This window comes from Stigmatopora nigra, chromosome 10, assembly GCF_051989575.1.
Source record: "Stigmatopora nigra isolate UIUO_SnigA chromosome 10, RoL_Snig_1.1, whole genome shotgun sequence".
NCBI lineage: Eukaryota > Metazoa > Chordata > Actinopteri > Syngnathiformes > Syngnathidae > Stigmatopora > Stigmatopora nigra.
This window is the reverse complement of record NC_135517.1, coordinates 6652513-6669733: the sequence shown is the minus strand read 5'-3', so window position 1 is coordinate 6669733 and position 17221 is coordinate 6652513. Positions and strand designations below refer to the sequence as shown.

Sequence of the window (17221 nt, the reverse complement as noted above, 5' to 3'; positions counted from 1 at the left end):
TATTCTGTATCGTCATTTTTTCTGTTCTAATTTAAATAAAGGGTCATTTATTGTACTTTTCTTTTTTCACCCCTCAATTTCAGTCTTATTAACTTGGGACTATTAAATACAGTGGCAACACGTGCATGATAAGGTTTAACATTGTATTTTGATAAAAGTTGTTATATACTACATGAGGAAGATGCTTCCAATGTACAGGTTAATCGTTTCAGCACACGCAGTATTGCCGGCTCACTAGTGACACCTGCTGGTGAAAAAAATAATTGTAACTCCGTCTTGCATCTTTTACTGAAGAACACTACTCTGATGCAATAGGCTCCAGCACCCCCCGCGACCCAATGAGAGGAAATCGGTACACAAAATTCAAGATCAATTTTAGTTTTAATATAATCGATTTTATTTTTTAATCTAAAATAACTGTTAATACAAAATGACGCCTGTTAAAATCCTGTGGATATTTCACTTTGTCCCTAGTGGCTTTCCGTCCAGTATTGTTACTTCCCAGTACCTCTATCTCTGACTCGAGACACTCTGTAAGAAAAACAAACACAGCACTTCTACTCGGAGGTGACTGCCTTGTATAAATCGCACTTGGAATTAAAAAATAATAGAAAATGCTCTCAGTGTCTCTGGACAACAATGGCTCTCCAAAAAAGCGAACCTTTTCGCGTAGCGAAGATGAGTCACTTCGAAGCATTATCAAAGAGGTGAGTGAAGCGGAAGAGTTCTTTGTGTGTGTTTATTTAGGGTTAAATAGCTTCTTTACATAATAGCAAAACTTCACACTTTGTAAGCATCTACAAGTGTAACCATAATATGCGCTTCTAATGACGCCTTCCGTCACCAAGAACATATCGGGAGTATACATACTTCCCCATAGCAGCTAGCTGCTATCCGAAGTATGTAAGTGGGTATATGTGTGCTTGCCAGGCTGAAAGCTCATCCAGGCGTCTGACGCGAAGCGACAGCCGACCGGGGACCTTGAAGAGGAGGCCTGACAGCCAGGTAAGGAACGACACCGGGGGGTGGCCAAACTATTCCACAAAGAGCCGCAGTGGGTGTGGGGGTTTCATTCCAACCCAATCTGCTGTCCTAAAAGTGCAATCAGTTGATTGCATTCAGATGCTTCTTGTTTTGTTTAAGTGCCACAGCTGGACCGGTTGGAACAAAAACCTACACTAACTGTGGTCCTGTAGGAGTGCTTTGCCCACCACTGAACTACACGTACATTTCTGGCACGCAGCCCTGGCCTCATAAAAACAAATAAAAAATAAATTGTCACACTGCATATTTTTGGGATGTGGGAGGGAGGAGAGAACTCACCCAATGCATGAAAGGTTAAAATTGAGAATTAAGATGGAGAGGAATCTCAGTGATCAGTGATCCACTTTCCCTGAAGCCACTTTTGTGTGTTTCCCTATGGCGTAGTACATTTTCATTAGAAAATTGTGAATTTTTTTAATGTTTGATTGAAAACTGTAGACATTTGTATTTTAACTTAGTCTCTTCTTCCAGCACTCTGATCAGGACCCCTCAATGGGACTCCCAGAAATGGTGACTATTCCTTTTGTTATAATATAACAGCAGAATAGCATGAGTGATCTCCATGATGTGGGGGTGGGGCTTCTTCTGGAGTGTTTGTCGGACGCACACTCACCCCCACGTGCCGTCACGCCAATTAAGCCCACGCTGCTTTTTTTGCCATGTAGGTGGAACTGCAGGCCAGCTACGACGAGGCCATGCTCGAGCTACGGGGGCTGGAGGTGGAGCGTGAGGCTCTGTTGTTCCAGGTGGACGTCCTGCAGGACACGTTGGAAGGTGTGGAAGAACTTCTGGCTGAAACCCACAGAGAGGCTGGGCGGGCTAATGTGGTACGTGACGAAAACGGAAGTTAAATTGGAAGCAAGGCTTGGTTTCGCCATTTAAAAGTTGCCTTGGTCTGCTTTCAGGAGTTGGAACAAGAGCGAGAAGCCCGGAAAAAAATGGAGCGCTTGGTTCAGTCTCTGAAGCAGGAAGTGGAGACATTAAAAGAGGTAATGTGACATTTGAAGGGAAACATTAATCAGACGACAACAGCTGTCCAATTCATGCTTTTTATCAACAGGAGAAAAATAGCCATATGCACTTATCAGAGCACATGAATGAGATTGAAGTCGATGCAAAAAGAGGAGGACATCGATTGAGTGATTCGGCAAAGGAAGCCTCACAACCTACCACTGCCGTGCCCCCGGACGAGAGTACAACTCCTGGAGACGAAGGGAGCGTCGTCGCAAAAGTCAAGTGGGTGGCCAACAGCGCCCCCTCCCTCGCCTTGGACGCTCCGCTCCGTGAGGACGGGGTCCACCGGAGGCCTTACCAAAGCGGCGCCGAAGGCAGGCGAGACCCGTCCCCGGACAAAAGTGACTCGGACAGCGTCAGCATGTACGAGGATGCTTCTGCCGAGACTCCCGAGCACGAGCCCGTTCCTTTGGAGTTGCCTCCTAGCTCTGCAAGTAAAGACGGCACTGAATCCGAGGAGCCCCAAAACGCTGATAATTGTGTCGTGTCTTAATTTGTTTTGTAACTCGGCGGGCTTTTTTCAAAGCTTTCCATCTCAGGTTGCTGACGAGATGACACGTCCCCTTATTTGCCAAACATATCTTGACTTTGTCTTGGACTCGTCTTTTTATAATCTTTCAACAAAATTTTGTTATTAGAAAAGGGAAACAAATGTTTTTATACAGTGAAATTAATAGATTGCACCCCATTAGTAACACACAATCTACAATATGGCTCACTGCAACGTGGGCTTTTTTATTGGGAGATCAATTTGGGAAGTTTATATTTAGTAATAGTTGTTTGTAAGGCCGTTATAATTACTCTTGTTAAGATAAGGGAACTGCTATTTATTCACACCCCGACTGAGTGGCTTTAAAGAGTACATTTGTATTCTTACACTTTATGTATTGAGGATTGAGTTGAAATTGGCTGCATTTGCACTTTTCGCAACTTTACTCTTTCGCGAACATTCCCTTTAGAACCAAACATGTCGACAAGGGAGGGAAGACTTCTCTGTCCGCATGGAAAAGACTGCACCGTTGCACATTTCTAGTCTACTTTTCATGTCAATTGCTGTAAACCTTGTTTTTCATGATCGTTTTTACAAGCTTTGGGAGCTGCTGATCGCAAGAACACCTGTCATGGCACATAGACACACCAAGGTCGTTACACCATATAAAATGCTGTTTTTTCAATATATTGCGTGTCACAAATTCACAGTTGAATATGTTGTACTTTTTTGAAATCTTCCTTGTAAATATTCTACTATTATCATACAAGAAAATCATTTCATGATTAATGTAAGCTTGTCTGTCATTACATGATCAAAGTTCACATTATGGGGAATTATTGAAGAGGTGATAATGCTGTAAGACTGAAAATAGTTCTGCTAACTCACAAGTGTGAATTTCTTTTCACCGCAATCAGACACATTTGTAAAATCAACATTTTGTTGGCTCTGAATCATTTTGAATTATGAAGTTGTCTAGCGATACGATAGCCTTGTTGATACTGAATAGAACTATTGGAATAAAAGAACTTGTATCATTAAGATGTTGCTTTTCATGTGGTTAAGTCAAAACATGTTACTTGCATTTTTTCTTATGAGAAACCTTTGCTACTTTATTAATATACAAATCATTGAAAAATAAAATATCCAAAACAAGCCAAGCTTCTCTGTAATAAATTATTATTTTAATGGTGGGTATTTGGGATTGGAACTATTAGATGAATTTGATTATTTGTATCAAATTCATTGATCTTTTGTAGTGCACACAGACCGACCATTCGCACACAATCATACCGCCACCAACGGGAATTGAGCCCACGGCTGCCTGCACTGAAGTCAGGCAGGTGAACCTACACTACACCATCAGGTGGCTGGATTCAGATAGAAATGTGTTTGTAAATATGCAAAATCAAATCACTGATGCAAAACAAAATGTGTACTTTACATCTCTAATTGTCTTTTATTATGATGTACTAATATTACAAGCTGTTCAGGTGTAACATGAAAAAAAACATCAAAATAGCCCCTTTTCTTTTTTCAAGTTGAGTTGTCTCCATCGCGGCAGGCTTGCAAATTGGTCTTTATTGATTCCAAATATGTTGCAGAAGTCAAAGTCGGTGAGATATTTCTGTAAAAAAGTATGAGGCTACATTTAAGTTTAAATCTCGATGCTTACTTTTCAAATTTTGTGGCTACAGTAAATACACCAGATTGTAAAAATAATGGAAAGAAAGCAATGTAGTAGTACCTCTTTTTGGGTGGGGTCAACGCCTTTTGGGAGCTCACTGACAAGCTTTCTGATTAAAACCTCAGCAGGAAAACATTTAGAGCTTGCATCATTTTCATCACTGCTGTAAACCTAGAAAATGAAATAAATATTAAACATCTCCTACTCTTTCAGTGCACCTTCCATTTTACATACATTATAAACATCAATAGGACTCATTCCATTTCCCAGCTCCTTTTTCAGTTGCTCATAGCTCTTTCCCTCCTGTTAGGCCATTGAAAACAAACAAAAAACAAACATCAACACATTCCAGTTAAATGATTAATAACACCTTACACTACTTTTTTTTTGGATGCAACACTGCTCATCTCATTAAAAGTAGGGTCAAGCTTACACTCCATTTGTAAGGATCCCAAGCAGTGAACCAGCCTGTGAAAGTGGGCGGCTCAAACCCTTGTTTAATCAAAAGTATCGGCGTGTCTAGATCTCTGCCGCCTGGATGCGTGCGCAGATACTCCTGACTCGTCATTAGTGCCTCTTGGCGTTCTTCTTTGTTGGCCTCGTTCCCGATCCACAAAAACACCTAATACACCCACCAAATGCTTAATAGGACAAAATACGAAGTGGCTTAATCCCTTGCCATGTTTCCCGGTTCTTACCTGGTCCCATGTGTCTAATAACATGACATCATCTTCATTGAGGTCGTCCTGTGTGAACTGGGTGACTTCGGTCACGTTAAAACAACCGGATTTATTGGAGCATTCAAAAAGACGTGGTTCGTGATCCAAAATGGTCTGCTGGAACCTGTGGACACACACATATGAAGATGACACACAAAGGGACACCCACAGACAGACAAACAGTTAAGGGACTCATGCATCAAGGGACATTCCTGAAAAAACAAATGTAATGCTAATTGGAAAAAAAGGTTACACTGACACAAAAAGAAATGATAAATAAGAACCAACTCTTTGTCACGGTTTAGTAAAAAAAAAAATAACAAAGGGTCTCCCCTGAGTCCCTGAAAAAGGAACCTTCAAATGTCATCCGTCAATCATCTTTACCTCTTGTCACTGGCATATGGAGCCTGGCCTCCAAGCATTTCCCAAAAATCATACGACTCATGACCCTCCGCAATAATCTGGCCATGAATGCCTTGCGAGTTTTGTCCAATCACGGAACAGATCTCCTTCGCCATGAGCCTCTCGTCACCACTGGCTCCCTACAACCAACAAAGGTCATTGTTTTTCTGTGTATTAGATTTGAATAAGTTTCACTCTATAACCTCAGCGCACCTTTCCACACCACAAATAAATTCCAGTGTCGCACTTGAGCAGAAAAACGTCATTGGAGTTTAGAGAAGAAGCAAATGGTGGAACTTCTATGGCTTTTGTATTAGAGGGTTCAAAGCCGTGAACCTGGAACAGCCTAACTGGTGGTTCGGGCTCAATACGTCCTTTTCTGGAGGAACCTCCCTAGCAACAACAACAACAACAAAAGTTATTAAATAGGACAAAAACATCATTAGACTATTTGCCACGTGTTCCCAGTCCTACCTCAAAGATGACCATCTTGCCTTTGAAAATTGTCAAAAAATGCTTAGGCTCTTTGCCCATTGTTACTCGGACTTGAACTGGCGCCCCGCCGTACACGTGGTCTATTTCTATGGCATGAAGAGCAGATGCAGCCAGCTCATCCTGTGTGGCATGACGACCCTAAAAAAAAAAAAGAAGGGTGCGACTATCCTTATCTAACTCTCTAAGATACAATAAAATCATTCGCATGGGAGTCTCACCTGCCATATATAGAGCAGGTAGCTTTGCTTGTTGTTGACCAGATAAGTGTAAAGGACCAAGTAACAATCTCCTCCAAAGAAGTAGCCATGATGTTGATGATCCACCGGCACCAGTTCCAGATTCTCTATTCTCCAAACCTAAGTTGACGTGTAACATGTCAATGCGATGGTTCCAAATATTCAAGTACCGTATTTTCACGACTATAAGGCGCACCGCATTATAAGGGGCACCCTCAATGAATGACATATTTTCCATATATAAGGCGCACTGGATTATAAGGCGCATTGTATTATGAGGCGCACTGTCTATTTTGGAGAAGATGTAAGACTTTTAAGTGCGCCTTATAGTCGTGAAAATACAGTATTTTATATTTTAGAATACTCTACCTCTACTTGACCTGAGCCATCGTCAACAATCCTTTCTTGCGCGGCAATCTCCGGCATCACGTGCAACAGAGACACATCAAATTTCTCTTGTGTGACAGTGGCTAACAAAAGAAAAGATTTAAAGAAAAGAATAAATGTCACCATGTCATTGTTGCAGCCTCATTTTGTAAATTTGACAGACTGAGTGAGACATGTACCAACTCTCCCCTTTGAGTGCACTTTGCCCAGGCCTTGAGTCTGGTCCTTCACAGACCACATCTGGAACAGCTGCTTGAAAAGAGCCGACTCGGCGCCGTCATTCATTACCTCCACGTTTGTCGTCCCGGGGTAATTTTTTGCCTCGATGAACTCCTGAAAAGTTAATTGATAAATTGTGTAAAGATATATATTTAGTCATATGAGTGCATGTGTCATTACCATAGCTCTAGTGATGGCCATCTGTCTCTCAGCTTTATTCGCCTTCTTCCCTTTCCATACAAAGACCTTTGACCCACACTGGTCCAAGATATAGCAGTCCTGTACACATAAGGATGATGGCAGTTTAGAATTTTTCATTATAATTATAATTTGATTATGGGTAGAAAAAAGATTTAATTTTTATTTAAGATTTGTGGGAACTTTTAGGTAAAAATAAAAGTGACTCACATGATTGCTGAGCATTTCCTGGACCAGTGGTCTTCTCGCCACTTCTGTGACTTTCATCTGCCCTTTAACATCTGATACTCTGGATAAATTGCACAAAAAGATGAATCCTCACACACACACACATAATCACACACACACACAATCACACACACACACACAGAAAGACTACAAGAAACATTTGTAATGTTCTTGTGGTCGGAGAGCAGCTTACTGATAAAGAGTGAGTCTTCCCATATCTTCCTGGTTCGGGATTTGATCAGGAGCTCCCTCCATCAAATCGATGCATCTTTCACCAAGAACGTCAGTCATCATTTCCAGGATGTCGACAGAGTTGTCCTCGGAATCGCCCTCGATCACTTTGATGTCTGCCCGACCTCCTCGCTCTCTGTCCCGGATGTCTTTGGCCAGCAGCATACCCTGAAAGGTTGAGAAAATTGTCCAAATTTGCTGAGTAATGCAGAACTAAACTAATTACTACAAAATCTATTGCTTCTTAGTGTGCAAAGATTCTTATTTGGAGCCCAATGTCACATCCATCTTACTTTGAGTCTTTCCTGTTTGTTGCTGTTTGGTCCATTCCACTGGATGATGGTTTTCCCGCTATCTAACAAAAACACGTCTCCGAGGTTGAAGCTTTTCCAACTCAGCGCCACCTGAAATGAATCAGAGGAGCGGCAACGTACACACAAGGTGGTCTGTGCACCCGTTTTACATAACCACCCTTGAAATCCCGCCTCACCTCTTTGGCGACCACTCGTTTCCTCCCTTTGACATGAAGCAGCCTCTTTATGCCATAGGTGTTGATTTCAGTATGCCTCATGCCTGATGCGACCCCACCTTTCTTGTAGCTACATTTAGTGAGTGGCACACGGGGGTCACGGCGTTGCAATTTCCCTACGTTCAACTATTACTGTATTTTCACGATTATAAGGCGCACCGCATTATAAGGCGCACCCTCAATGTATGACATTTTTCCATATATAAGGCACACTGTATTATGAGGCGCAATGTATTATAAGGCGCACTGTATTATAAGGCGCACTGTCTATTTTGGAGAAAATGTTAAGACTTTTAAGTGCACCTTATAGTGGTGAAAATACGGTACTTACATGATTCCTTGTTTGAAATAGCCCCTGAAAACATCCGACTCATGGTCTTGAACCTCTCTGTGCTGGACCGGCGTGGAGCCTAAAAAGTCATCCAACTGTGTGGCGTAGACCGCCGCGGCACCTTGTTCGTCCTGAGACGACTCTGACCCGATCCAAAAGTGGATGTCATAGTGCAGAGAGCTCTTCACCTTCTGAGTCTAGACAATGGAGAGAAATGCATTGACCTCAAAATGAGCATGGTATCTCAGCACTCCATATTCTATATGACTTATTCCTTTTGGCACTTACATAGAGAAGAAGATAGCAGTCACCCTCATAAAAGTGTCCACATGACTTCTCAGGGACTTGAACAAGCACCATTTTCTGGTTTGCAAAGGGGAGGATGTTTGAATTCCATCATTTCTCAGAACGGTTCGATTTACAGTAAAGGAAACTACCTCAATCCGCCAGATTATAATCCCAGGGGTCTGAGTAACAGCTCGAAATGTGTACTCCATGTTGCACGCAGTTCACCTGCTTAAAAAAACAGCACCCAAGAGAAACATTAAAAAACTTCACCCAAGGCAATTTTATATCAAACATCCCAATATACAGTGTAACATAATCCTACCTCCAAAAGAGCTGAGATCTTTGTTGACTTGGAATTAAAAATGTCCGTCTTTCACCCAATGCAGCAAGAGAACTAATTTGCATACATTTGCATGTTTCAGGACTTTTCACACAGTTTTGTCCAATCACTGCGGACGACACCTGACCACGTAGGCAAATTAAAAAACAGATTTAGCGAGTTTTATTCAAATTCAAACACAAAAACAGTTTGCGCCCGGCAACAGCAGTTATACCCCCCCAAATGTCACCATTTTTTCCTCAACACATGATTTTTCTGCTCATTTTTTGGCATGTCGTTCCAATTCCATCCCATGTCAGCTTCTCATTTTACGTTAAACATACATACAAGAAAATTGTGGATGACAAGTGAAGCAATGTTTATCATCATCCTAGTTGAATCTGTCAATTACTTTTTCCATTTTTCAAGGACTCTTCTTTTCATCTGCCTCAACATAATGTATTTTCACATAACTATGGAACACGGATGACAAGAGGAAATCATTTTTATCCTTGTGGAGACTAAAACGATACATATTACTTTGCCATATTTCCAGGAAATCTCCTGGAATGGAATGATGGCATTCAAGTTAGTGGCCAAAATGAAAAGAATGACACACCAATTCAAGTTGAGACTACTGGAAAATTGCTATGAATCACAGCATGAGCACAGTGGATCACTCTGGACTCTCTTTTTACATTTAGATGGAAAAAAAATACAGCATAAACATTATTTTATGCAGCTGTCTGATCCTCAGAGGTTGTAGATGGAAATAATAACAAACCAGAACCAGAATAATTTACCACTGATGTTAAAAATACAGTTTTACTTTATGCATTTGTCTTAATTATTAAGAGGACTGTAATCTGGCAAAGTCAAAAAGTCCATTTATACTTACAATTTCTCAACAGATTTTAACAAAAGGTATGGATGTTTCAGTTGTTATGGAAGGTGGATTTGTTGTCTGAACGCATGACATAGTAGTATCATGGGACTTTTAAGATCATGGTCATAAAAGCTAGTGATGTCATGAAGAGATGTTTCTATTTTGATGACATGCTGCTTACATATGATCACTCATAGTAAAATTGTAAAATTATAAATTGGTAAAGTCAATTAAACTGTTTTCTCAAGCAGTTGTAGTTGTTATATAATCATTTAAGGTAATATGTGGGCCTTGGATTAGTCTATTAGTGCACCCAATCTCACGACATCTAGATAAAAAAAAAACATTGACAAGCATATGTAGTTAGTTTAAAATGAATAAATAAGCTTGCGTTTGTAATCCGAGAAGAAGCCGAAGAAAACTCAGTTTCAAGCATCGGAAGAACATAACATTTTAATATTTTGAGTTTTCACAACCGATGCGCTTTGCAGATCCCAGAGATTCAAACCCAAAGTCTTTGAGCTGTGAGGCAGATTTTCTGACCACAACTCCAACATGCCACCTAATAGGGGGATAATAACATCCCAAAATCAACTGCCGCCTGAACAACATGAGGCGATATGACCTTTAATTTTAAAAAAAAGTGTTTATATTAGTGTATTGTTGCCTTTTACTATGAATTTTAATGAATTTATCAGTGGTAAACATCCAATCCATTATAGGTACAATGGCTAATAACAGGGACATTCCATTAGCACTGCCTTTCATTGGCTGAAATGTTGGAATTTGTATCATGAGTCAAAAAAATTCAGTGCAACATCAAAACAATAAAAATAAACACTCAAATCCATGTTTATTTTTCCTATACAAACCATATTTGGGATATTAAGTGTACTATTACTCTAATTCCTTAATGTTTTACTGCAGTGTCGTTAGGCAAATTCTCTCAAAATAACAGAATATACTTTTAAAGTTTATGTGCACCTCCTTACCTATATTTGTCATCAGGTAGAACCCAAAGAGGGGGAAAAAAGGGACGTCAGCACCACCAGATGTGCTTGGCTCCTCCCAGTGAACTCGGCCGAACATTCCAGCCCACCTTCGGGGATCTGCCGGCTCCTGCTAGACACTCACCAGTCTAGCAGAAGGAGACAAAATGAGAGGACTGATTGTCTTCATCAGTGCGGTGTGCTTGGCCAACACACAACACCAGGCTCTCATTGACTACTTGGAACGGCGACTGCTTGCGATTGAGGTGAGACTTCTCTAAACTTCTCCGAATAGGACAAACATTGTGGAATGCAGATTGTGAGTAAGAACTGTGGCTCTCGGATGACTATGGCGTTTTTGAACGGAGCTGAGTCAAGTTCCTTTCATCCACATCTGGTGGAGAAATAAGGCAAAGAGGCATTTATCTAATTCATATATATATATTTTTTTAACTTTTTGATCTTGAGGAAAACTGCATTTATCAGTATGACCAATATCTTGTGTGAAAAGTTTCCAGGAAGTCTACAGATTTTTCTGTTGACTTCTTATCCTTTAATGGTAACGTCACTGTGCCATTAAAGGATAACGGCCTGGCGTCATGGAAAACAATTTCTTATGTATCATGGCCTTTAATCCTTGTAAATATTGTTATATGACATCCTCTCCCTGTGTTTTTCTTGTTAATCCTTTTCTGTGGAATGGTAGAATGTCGTCTTTACACGTGAAACTTTCCCATATATGTGTTCATCTTTGGGAATTTAATTTGATCTAAACCATACTTACATAAGCTTATGTTTTCTTGCTTTAACAAAACAGGACCGCATCTCCCTGTGGCACGAGCAGGCCACCCGATATGCCTCCGAGCTACGGGAACTCAAACAACAGATGGTTTCTCAGCTGGAGAACCTGGACAAAGAGAAGGAGATATTACGCGTGAGTCTAGACGGTGTGGGAACGCGCGTGGACCGAGTTGAGCGCGAGTTGGACTACTTGGAGAGCCGGAATGGCGCTCAGCCGTGCGTGGATGTGGACGACAAGCTGATCGAGCAGCAGGTCAGTCAAGTAAAGGAGAAGCAGAAGACCAAATACTTCAAAGTTACTGGTAAGATTGCACTGATGCAAATTCGGCAATTCAAAATAAGGCCAGGATTGGGAGGGGAACATTTCTGTCTTCGGTCTTGCTCTTTTCCTTAGACTGCGGCGACATGCTTTCCACCATAAAGGCCATGAAGATCCTGAAAAGAGTGGGAGGCACCAATGGAATGTGGACCAGAGACACCAGCGGGGCCTCGGGGAAGGTCTTCATCTTCAATGGGACGCACCAAGACACCATTTTGGAGTTTCCCAATGTCCAAGCCTTCACTCGCTCACAGGGCCTGTCTGAATCCAGGCAGTTGAAACTTCCCTCCGCCTGGGAGGGGACGGGACACGTGGTCTACAACAACCACGTCTACCTAGTCATTCGGGACGACGGAGTGACCACGTTGGTGAAGTACGACTTGAAGAACAAGTCTGTGATCGATAGCGTGGTGTTCCCAGAGCAGGACTACCTCCCCGTGTATAGCCTGAGCCCCGAAACAGCGGTGGACCTGGCTGTGGACGAAGAAGGACTCTGGGCCATTTACTCAACGAGTCAAAACCAGCGGCACATCTGGCTGGCTAAAATTGACGCCGTCACGCTGAGCACGGAGCAGACGTGGGACACCAGCTGCCCCAGACAGAACGCGGAAGCGGCCTTTGTCATCTGCGGAACGCTGTACGTGGTTTACAACACGCAACAGCCCGGCCGCTCGCACGTGCAGTGCGTGTTCGACGTCAACGGAGTGGTGGGCAACGATGACGTGCCGTTGGTTTATTTCCCCAAACGTTACGGCGCTCACGCTAGTCTCAAGTACAATCCGCTGGAGCAGTTGCTCTACGCTTGGGATGATGGCTACCAGATTCTCTACAAACTTGTCATGAAGAAGAAACTTGAGGTTTAGAGAGGAGAATTTCCGACCCACTCTAGAGAACAGGTACTAGTTTCAGCCACATTGGGTCAGTGGACTTTTTAAACCCCTTTTGTACAATTGTGTTACTCTCTATATCGTGCCATGGTGAGTATACTGCTCATTATTGATGTGAAATGTTATTTTCTTTGCATTGTGGCTTCTAACTGCTGACAGACTTCTTCCGAGAGGGATTTTGTACTTAACTTTGTTATTTTGACTGTTCCATCAACTTTTGTAATGAACTAGATGGGCTTTTTTTTAAAATCCAAGTGCATTCCATTTTCACTCACTAGATGGAAAAGATTCATCAGTAGCCATTTAAATATCTGGAAGGATACCCAAATTTCCTCCTATTTTCCACTAAGCTCTTACATAAATTGTGCTTTGTTCTGGTGGGTTTTTGCCTGGTTGTGATTACGGTTCATAAAGGGAAAAAAAAAACTGCTTGATTGAGATACAGTTTACTCAATCCAGTTATAATGAAAGGCAAACATGAGTATAATCCTCCCCGAGTGAGTCTTTGTGCTATATGTAATCAAATGTGACAGCAGTGGTTCAAACCACAGCAAACATTCAGTCAATGCTCAAAGCTTAGTACTCACAAGACTATGATTTGTTTTTTTAAACCATATTGTTTGCTCTTTCAACTGAATTCTGTACTTAAAATAAGACCAATGTAGTTGTTTTTCAGAAATGTAAATACTTTGTATACACAAAATACCAATTGTTTGATAATTTGATATCTCCAATGCAGACATTTAAATAAAACTAAAACCTAAATGTGTACAAGTAGACCATTTAATATAGTTTGAGTAATGTTTAGATTTGTACGGATACCTCAAGAGTATCTATCACATTACTCATTAAGTTTTTGTATATTTTCACTTATTTTAGTTGCAACTATGGTAGGTAACTACTATGTGAAAGGTTGCAAAGAAAATGCTGAAAAAATGTTAACAGTTGTAAAAACACATTTATTATTTTTCCTTTACTGTCAACAAGTAGCAACAATGGAAAAAAGGGATCATCTTAGGTAAGTAAAATAGTGTATAAAAGATGTGACAACACAGAAAATAAATGGTAAAAATCTGAAAATAGAGTATACAGTATGCAAGTTAACTTGCATATGTACAAATAAGAGTTATTCACTTTCAGTGAGCTCATGTGTCAAGAAAATAGAATAACCAATAAAAATCAGTATTTGCACTATCCCGAAAACTTGTGCGAACAATTTCTAAATGCTAAAATTTGGACACCCTAAAGGCAAAACCTGAATAAAAAACAAACAGGTGTTTGAGCAAATGACTAAAGTACTTCTACAAGGGGCTACACATATTAAGGCATGGCAATATTTAGCTGAACAATGGCAACAAACATTTAACAGAACATTGCTAAGTCTGAAGAACAGACTTGCACCTGTGCCTAAGAATTGTTTCCAAGCATCCGATGGCCTTCACACAAAGATACCAAAAAATTATCTTTAGAACCTGCCATGAAATGAGGTCAGGCATTGCTTTTTGTAATGAAAAGAAGAACCTACTGATTCTTACGATTTTTCACTAATTAGAGTCTCAGATGAGGAAGAGGCATGGTGACGTCACGGAAGAAGCGATGGACAAGTGCGTTCTTGGCCGACAACCTTTTGTTTGGATCGTAGTGCAGCATTTCCTAAAAAAAAAACAGGAGGAAACCATTAGTATGCTGTGTTTTAAATAAATACATGTGTTTGTATCTTTGTTGTCAGAGGAAAGGTTTCTCACTTGAAGCAAATCTCTTCCATCCTCATCCAAGAGAGGAACAACTTTGGCAAGATCCTGGCGGGCCCACTTGGGGAATGAGGGTTTGTAATCTGGCATGGAAGTGACTCCCGGCCACGTGGCTTCGTCGGGGGTGCCGAGGGTGCGGAAGATGCGAAATAGCTGATCTATCTCGGAGTCGCCCGGAAAAAGGGCCCTCCTGGTGATCTTAAAAAAGAAAAACATCACAGGGTCACAAAGTGGAGTGCAAATGCAGTATCAAAAGCAACACAGGAAGTTCATTATCTTCCAGGTTGTCTGGAAGGGTGGAAATTATCCACTTTAGTGCTCTGGAGTGGGCGCCACTGGTCAAGGGATCACCACCTTTGGGATAGATATTTATGCCGAGTTTGCTAAATGAGAGAGGAGGGGAAAAACTAGATGAGGCGCAACTTGGAAAACCTTCAAGTGGGTTGAAAAGATTAGCGTCATTTTCAATGCAAGAAATTAAAGTATTGGAAAAATCTGAGCAGAATGGGGGGAAAAAGAGGAAACTTGATGAGAATATTGCTAACTTTACTGACTAACAAATGATGTAAGGCAAGTTCAGGGTCGGCAGTGGACTGCATTTCCTCAAATTTAACAATCAACTCCAGTATATATTTTTTTTACTCATGGGATGGGATAAAACGTTAGAATATTGTGAACCTCAGCTTTGATCGCATTCTCATATTGAAACATCATCACTATGAACACATGGGAATGATATTCATGTCCGAGTCTAAAAAAAAAAAAAAAAGACCATTACCATTTCAGCAAAGATGCAGCCCAGACTCCAGATATCAACGGCCGTGGAGTAAAACTTGCAACCCAGCAGGATCTCTGGTGCTCTGTACCACAGTGTTACTACCTGACACACAAAAAAAAAACACTTCCTAATTAGCACAAATTCATAAGCTAACACAAAACCAAATGAGGATGTTTGTTTACCTCGTGCGTATACGTGCGCACGGGCATACCGAACGCTCTGGCCAGTCCAAAGTCAGCCAGCTTGATCTCGCCTTGAGCATTGATGAGCAGGTTTTGAGGCTTCAGGTCACGATGAAGAACTCTGTGGGAGTGACAGAACGCCAAGCCTTGCAGCAGCTGGAAGAGATAACTCTACAAACAGAAAAAAATTGTCACCTCTCTGTTGACTTAACTCTAACACACGCTTCTCCGGTGAGACTGATGTTTACCTTAATCAGGTCAAGCGGGATGCCAGTAACTGTAGTGGAATCCATGAATTTTTTTAAATCCTGGTTGAGGAACTCAAAGACAAGGTACAGCTTGTTCTCCGTGTGGATGACATCGTGTAATCTGAAAAAAGGCATTATGAGAGGTTCAAACTGGGAAATAAGGAAGGAAAATTGCATGGTGTTATTTGCTTACTTGACAATATTTGGGTGACTGAGCTCTTTCAGGAGGGAAATCTCGCGGATGGCAGTGCTCGGAACACCCTCGGTTTCCCTGAATGGTAAAAGAAAAGTACACATGGTATGTTTATTACCAAAATAAGTGCAGCAAAAAAAAATTCTATTCCAAATAAGTTTTGTTCATCACTGCCAATGAGATATTTCATTGCACCTTGCATATTGCTATAACACACTAAATTGCCCACCTGTTGCCATTCACACTTAAGAATAAAGACTTTGTGACCTCTGCATACAATAATTATATGTTCAATTAACTCGAGGCCATCATTTTACATTGAATCGTTTGAAAAAAAAAAGATAATTATTTCTGTATCCAGACTTATGAACTTTTGTTTTCAGCTACATCTTCTTTGCTCTTTACAAACAAAAAGGTCACGGTTGGAGTGTTTCCAAGCAATTTGACTCATCGAGATAGTATAATAACAACCTAAAAGCAAAGACTTGTAAAAAATGAAATAGATGAAGACAAAGAGCTGAGCTACAAACTGAATTGACTTACGTGTCGAGTCTAATCTTCTTGAGAGCGACTGTTTCCCCCGTGTTCTTATTTTTTGCCTTATAGACCACCCCATAGGTACCCTCCCCTATCTTCTCGACCTTCTGGAATGAATCCATTCGTTAGCTAAAGTTTTCTACACCAACGCTATCTCGAGTGGACGGACATTCGCTCAAAACAACTGCTAATAGTTCAAACTCGCCCGCGGTTTCATCACACAAACGCGCACCCGCCGGTGAATAAGTTAACGGCTGGCGTTAGAATCAGTCACTCAAGATAAACAAAATGAACCACTTAGCTCGCTGTATAGCAACTTTATTCGACCTAAATGTACTGTTAATGAGGCTAAGAATTGAGCGTTCTGGCGACAACAGAGAAACAGCACCGCAACGTTTCCCGCGTTTGTAAAGAAGACGATCGTTTTGATGTCCCTTACACGCCGGCAATGCCGGGGCGGTGCTTATGTCGTTCCTATTCACATGTTCTGCACCGTTTTTGGCGGTGGAGCAATCAACTGGTATTTGTTTTTATTTTGTGTAAGATTGCTCTTCATCTCATATTAATGACTTTTGTGGCAAGTGAAAAGACATATTCTTCATCTAAGACTAAGTCGTTCGAGGTATAAATCAAACGCCCCTGCGCTCCCTCTCGCGTTACGTAACGTGATGACGTGTGCACAAGCTGTGCTGTTTGTATTGTCTTCAAACAATGTACTTTTTTCAAGTGATGCTTTGGCAGCCTCCCACTATAATAATTACATCAAATGGCGTGCAACTAAAATGTACATAAAATAAAATAGAATGTTCAAACAAAATAAAACATCCATACAT

The 17221-nt window shown here is 41.1% G+C and overlaps 4 protein-coding genes across 5 annotated transcripts; 2 read left to right on the top strand and 2 right to left on the bottom strand.

The window, feature by feature from the left end:
- The first annotated feature begins 342 nt into the window (after positions 1–342).
- Positions 343–3591, top strand: LOC144202650 (uncharacterized). 2 transcript variants are annotated; one of them, XM_077725518.1, is made up of 6 exons: positions 347–707; positions 931–1005; positions 1516–1554; positions 1710–1871; positions 1950–2033; positions 2105–3591. In XM_077725518.1, the coding sequence occupies exons 1-6, from the start codon at positions 615–617 to the stop codon at positions 2549–2551; spliced, it is 900 nt and encodes a 299-aa protein (XP_077581644.1). In that variant the 5' UTR covers positions 347–614; the 3' UTR covers positions 2552–3591. The 2 variants fall into 2 exon arrangements, with proteins under 2 accessions (XP_077581645.1, XP_077581644.1); XM_077725519.1 differs by lacking the exon at positions 1516–1554 and having other exon boundaries at positions 343–707.
- Positions 3592–3982: 391 nt separating this feature from the next.
- On the bottom strand, positions 3983–9800 carry avil (advillin). Its single transcript, XM_077725514.1, has 21 exons — positions 9716–9800; positions 8821–8960; positions 8648–8726; positions 8499–8573; positions 8211–8407; positions 7841–7949; positions 7644–7754; positions 7313–7518; positions 7102–7180; positions 6874–6972; positions 6654–6807; positions 6457–6557; positions 6070–6207; positions 5831–5989; positions 5570–5749; positions 5339–5496; positions 4934–5078; positions 4669–4857; positions 4470–4538; positions 4296–4406; positions 3983–4175 (listed from the first exon to the last, which is right to left on the bottom strand). Exons 3-21 carry the CDS (start codon positions 8705–8707, stop codon positions 4062–4064), a joined length of 2454 nt encoding a protein of 817 aa, XP_077581640.1. The 5' UTR covers positions 8708–8726; positions 8821–8960; positions 9716–9800; the 3' UTR covers positions 3983–4061.
- A 955-nt stretch (positions 9801–10755) lies between these two features.
- Positions 10756–13452, top strand: olfml3b (olfactomedin-like 3b). The gene is given in 4 exon segments (XM_077725527.1): positions 10756–10825; positions 10828–10958; positions 11510–11795; positions 11888–13452. Coding segments are annotated over 4 exon segments (1275 nt in total). The 3' UTR covers positions 12676–13452.
- A 185-nt stretch (positions 13453–13637) lies between these two features.
- cdk2 (cyclin dependent kinase 2) lies at positions 13638–16806 on the bottom strand. The gene is made up of 7 exons (XM_077725528.1): positions 16395–16806; positions 15852–15929; positions 15659–15779; positions 15411–15581; positions 15229–15330; positions 14445–14648; positions 13638–14352 (listed from the first exon to the last, which is right to left on the bottom strand). The coding sequence occupies exons 1-7, from the start codon at positions 16508–16510 to the stop codon at positions 14248–14250; spliced, it is 897 nt and encodes a 298-aa protein (XP_077581654.1). The 5' UTR covers positions 16511–16806; the 3' UTR covers positions 13638–14247.
- Between the last annotated feature and the right edge of the window lie 415 nt (positions 16807–17221).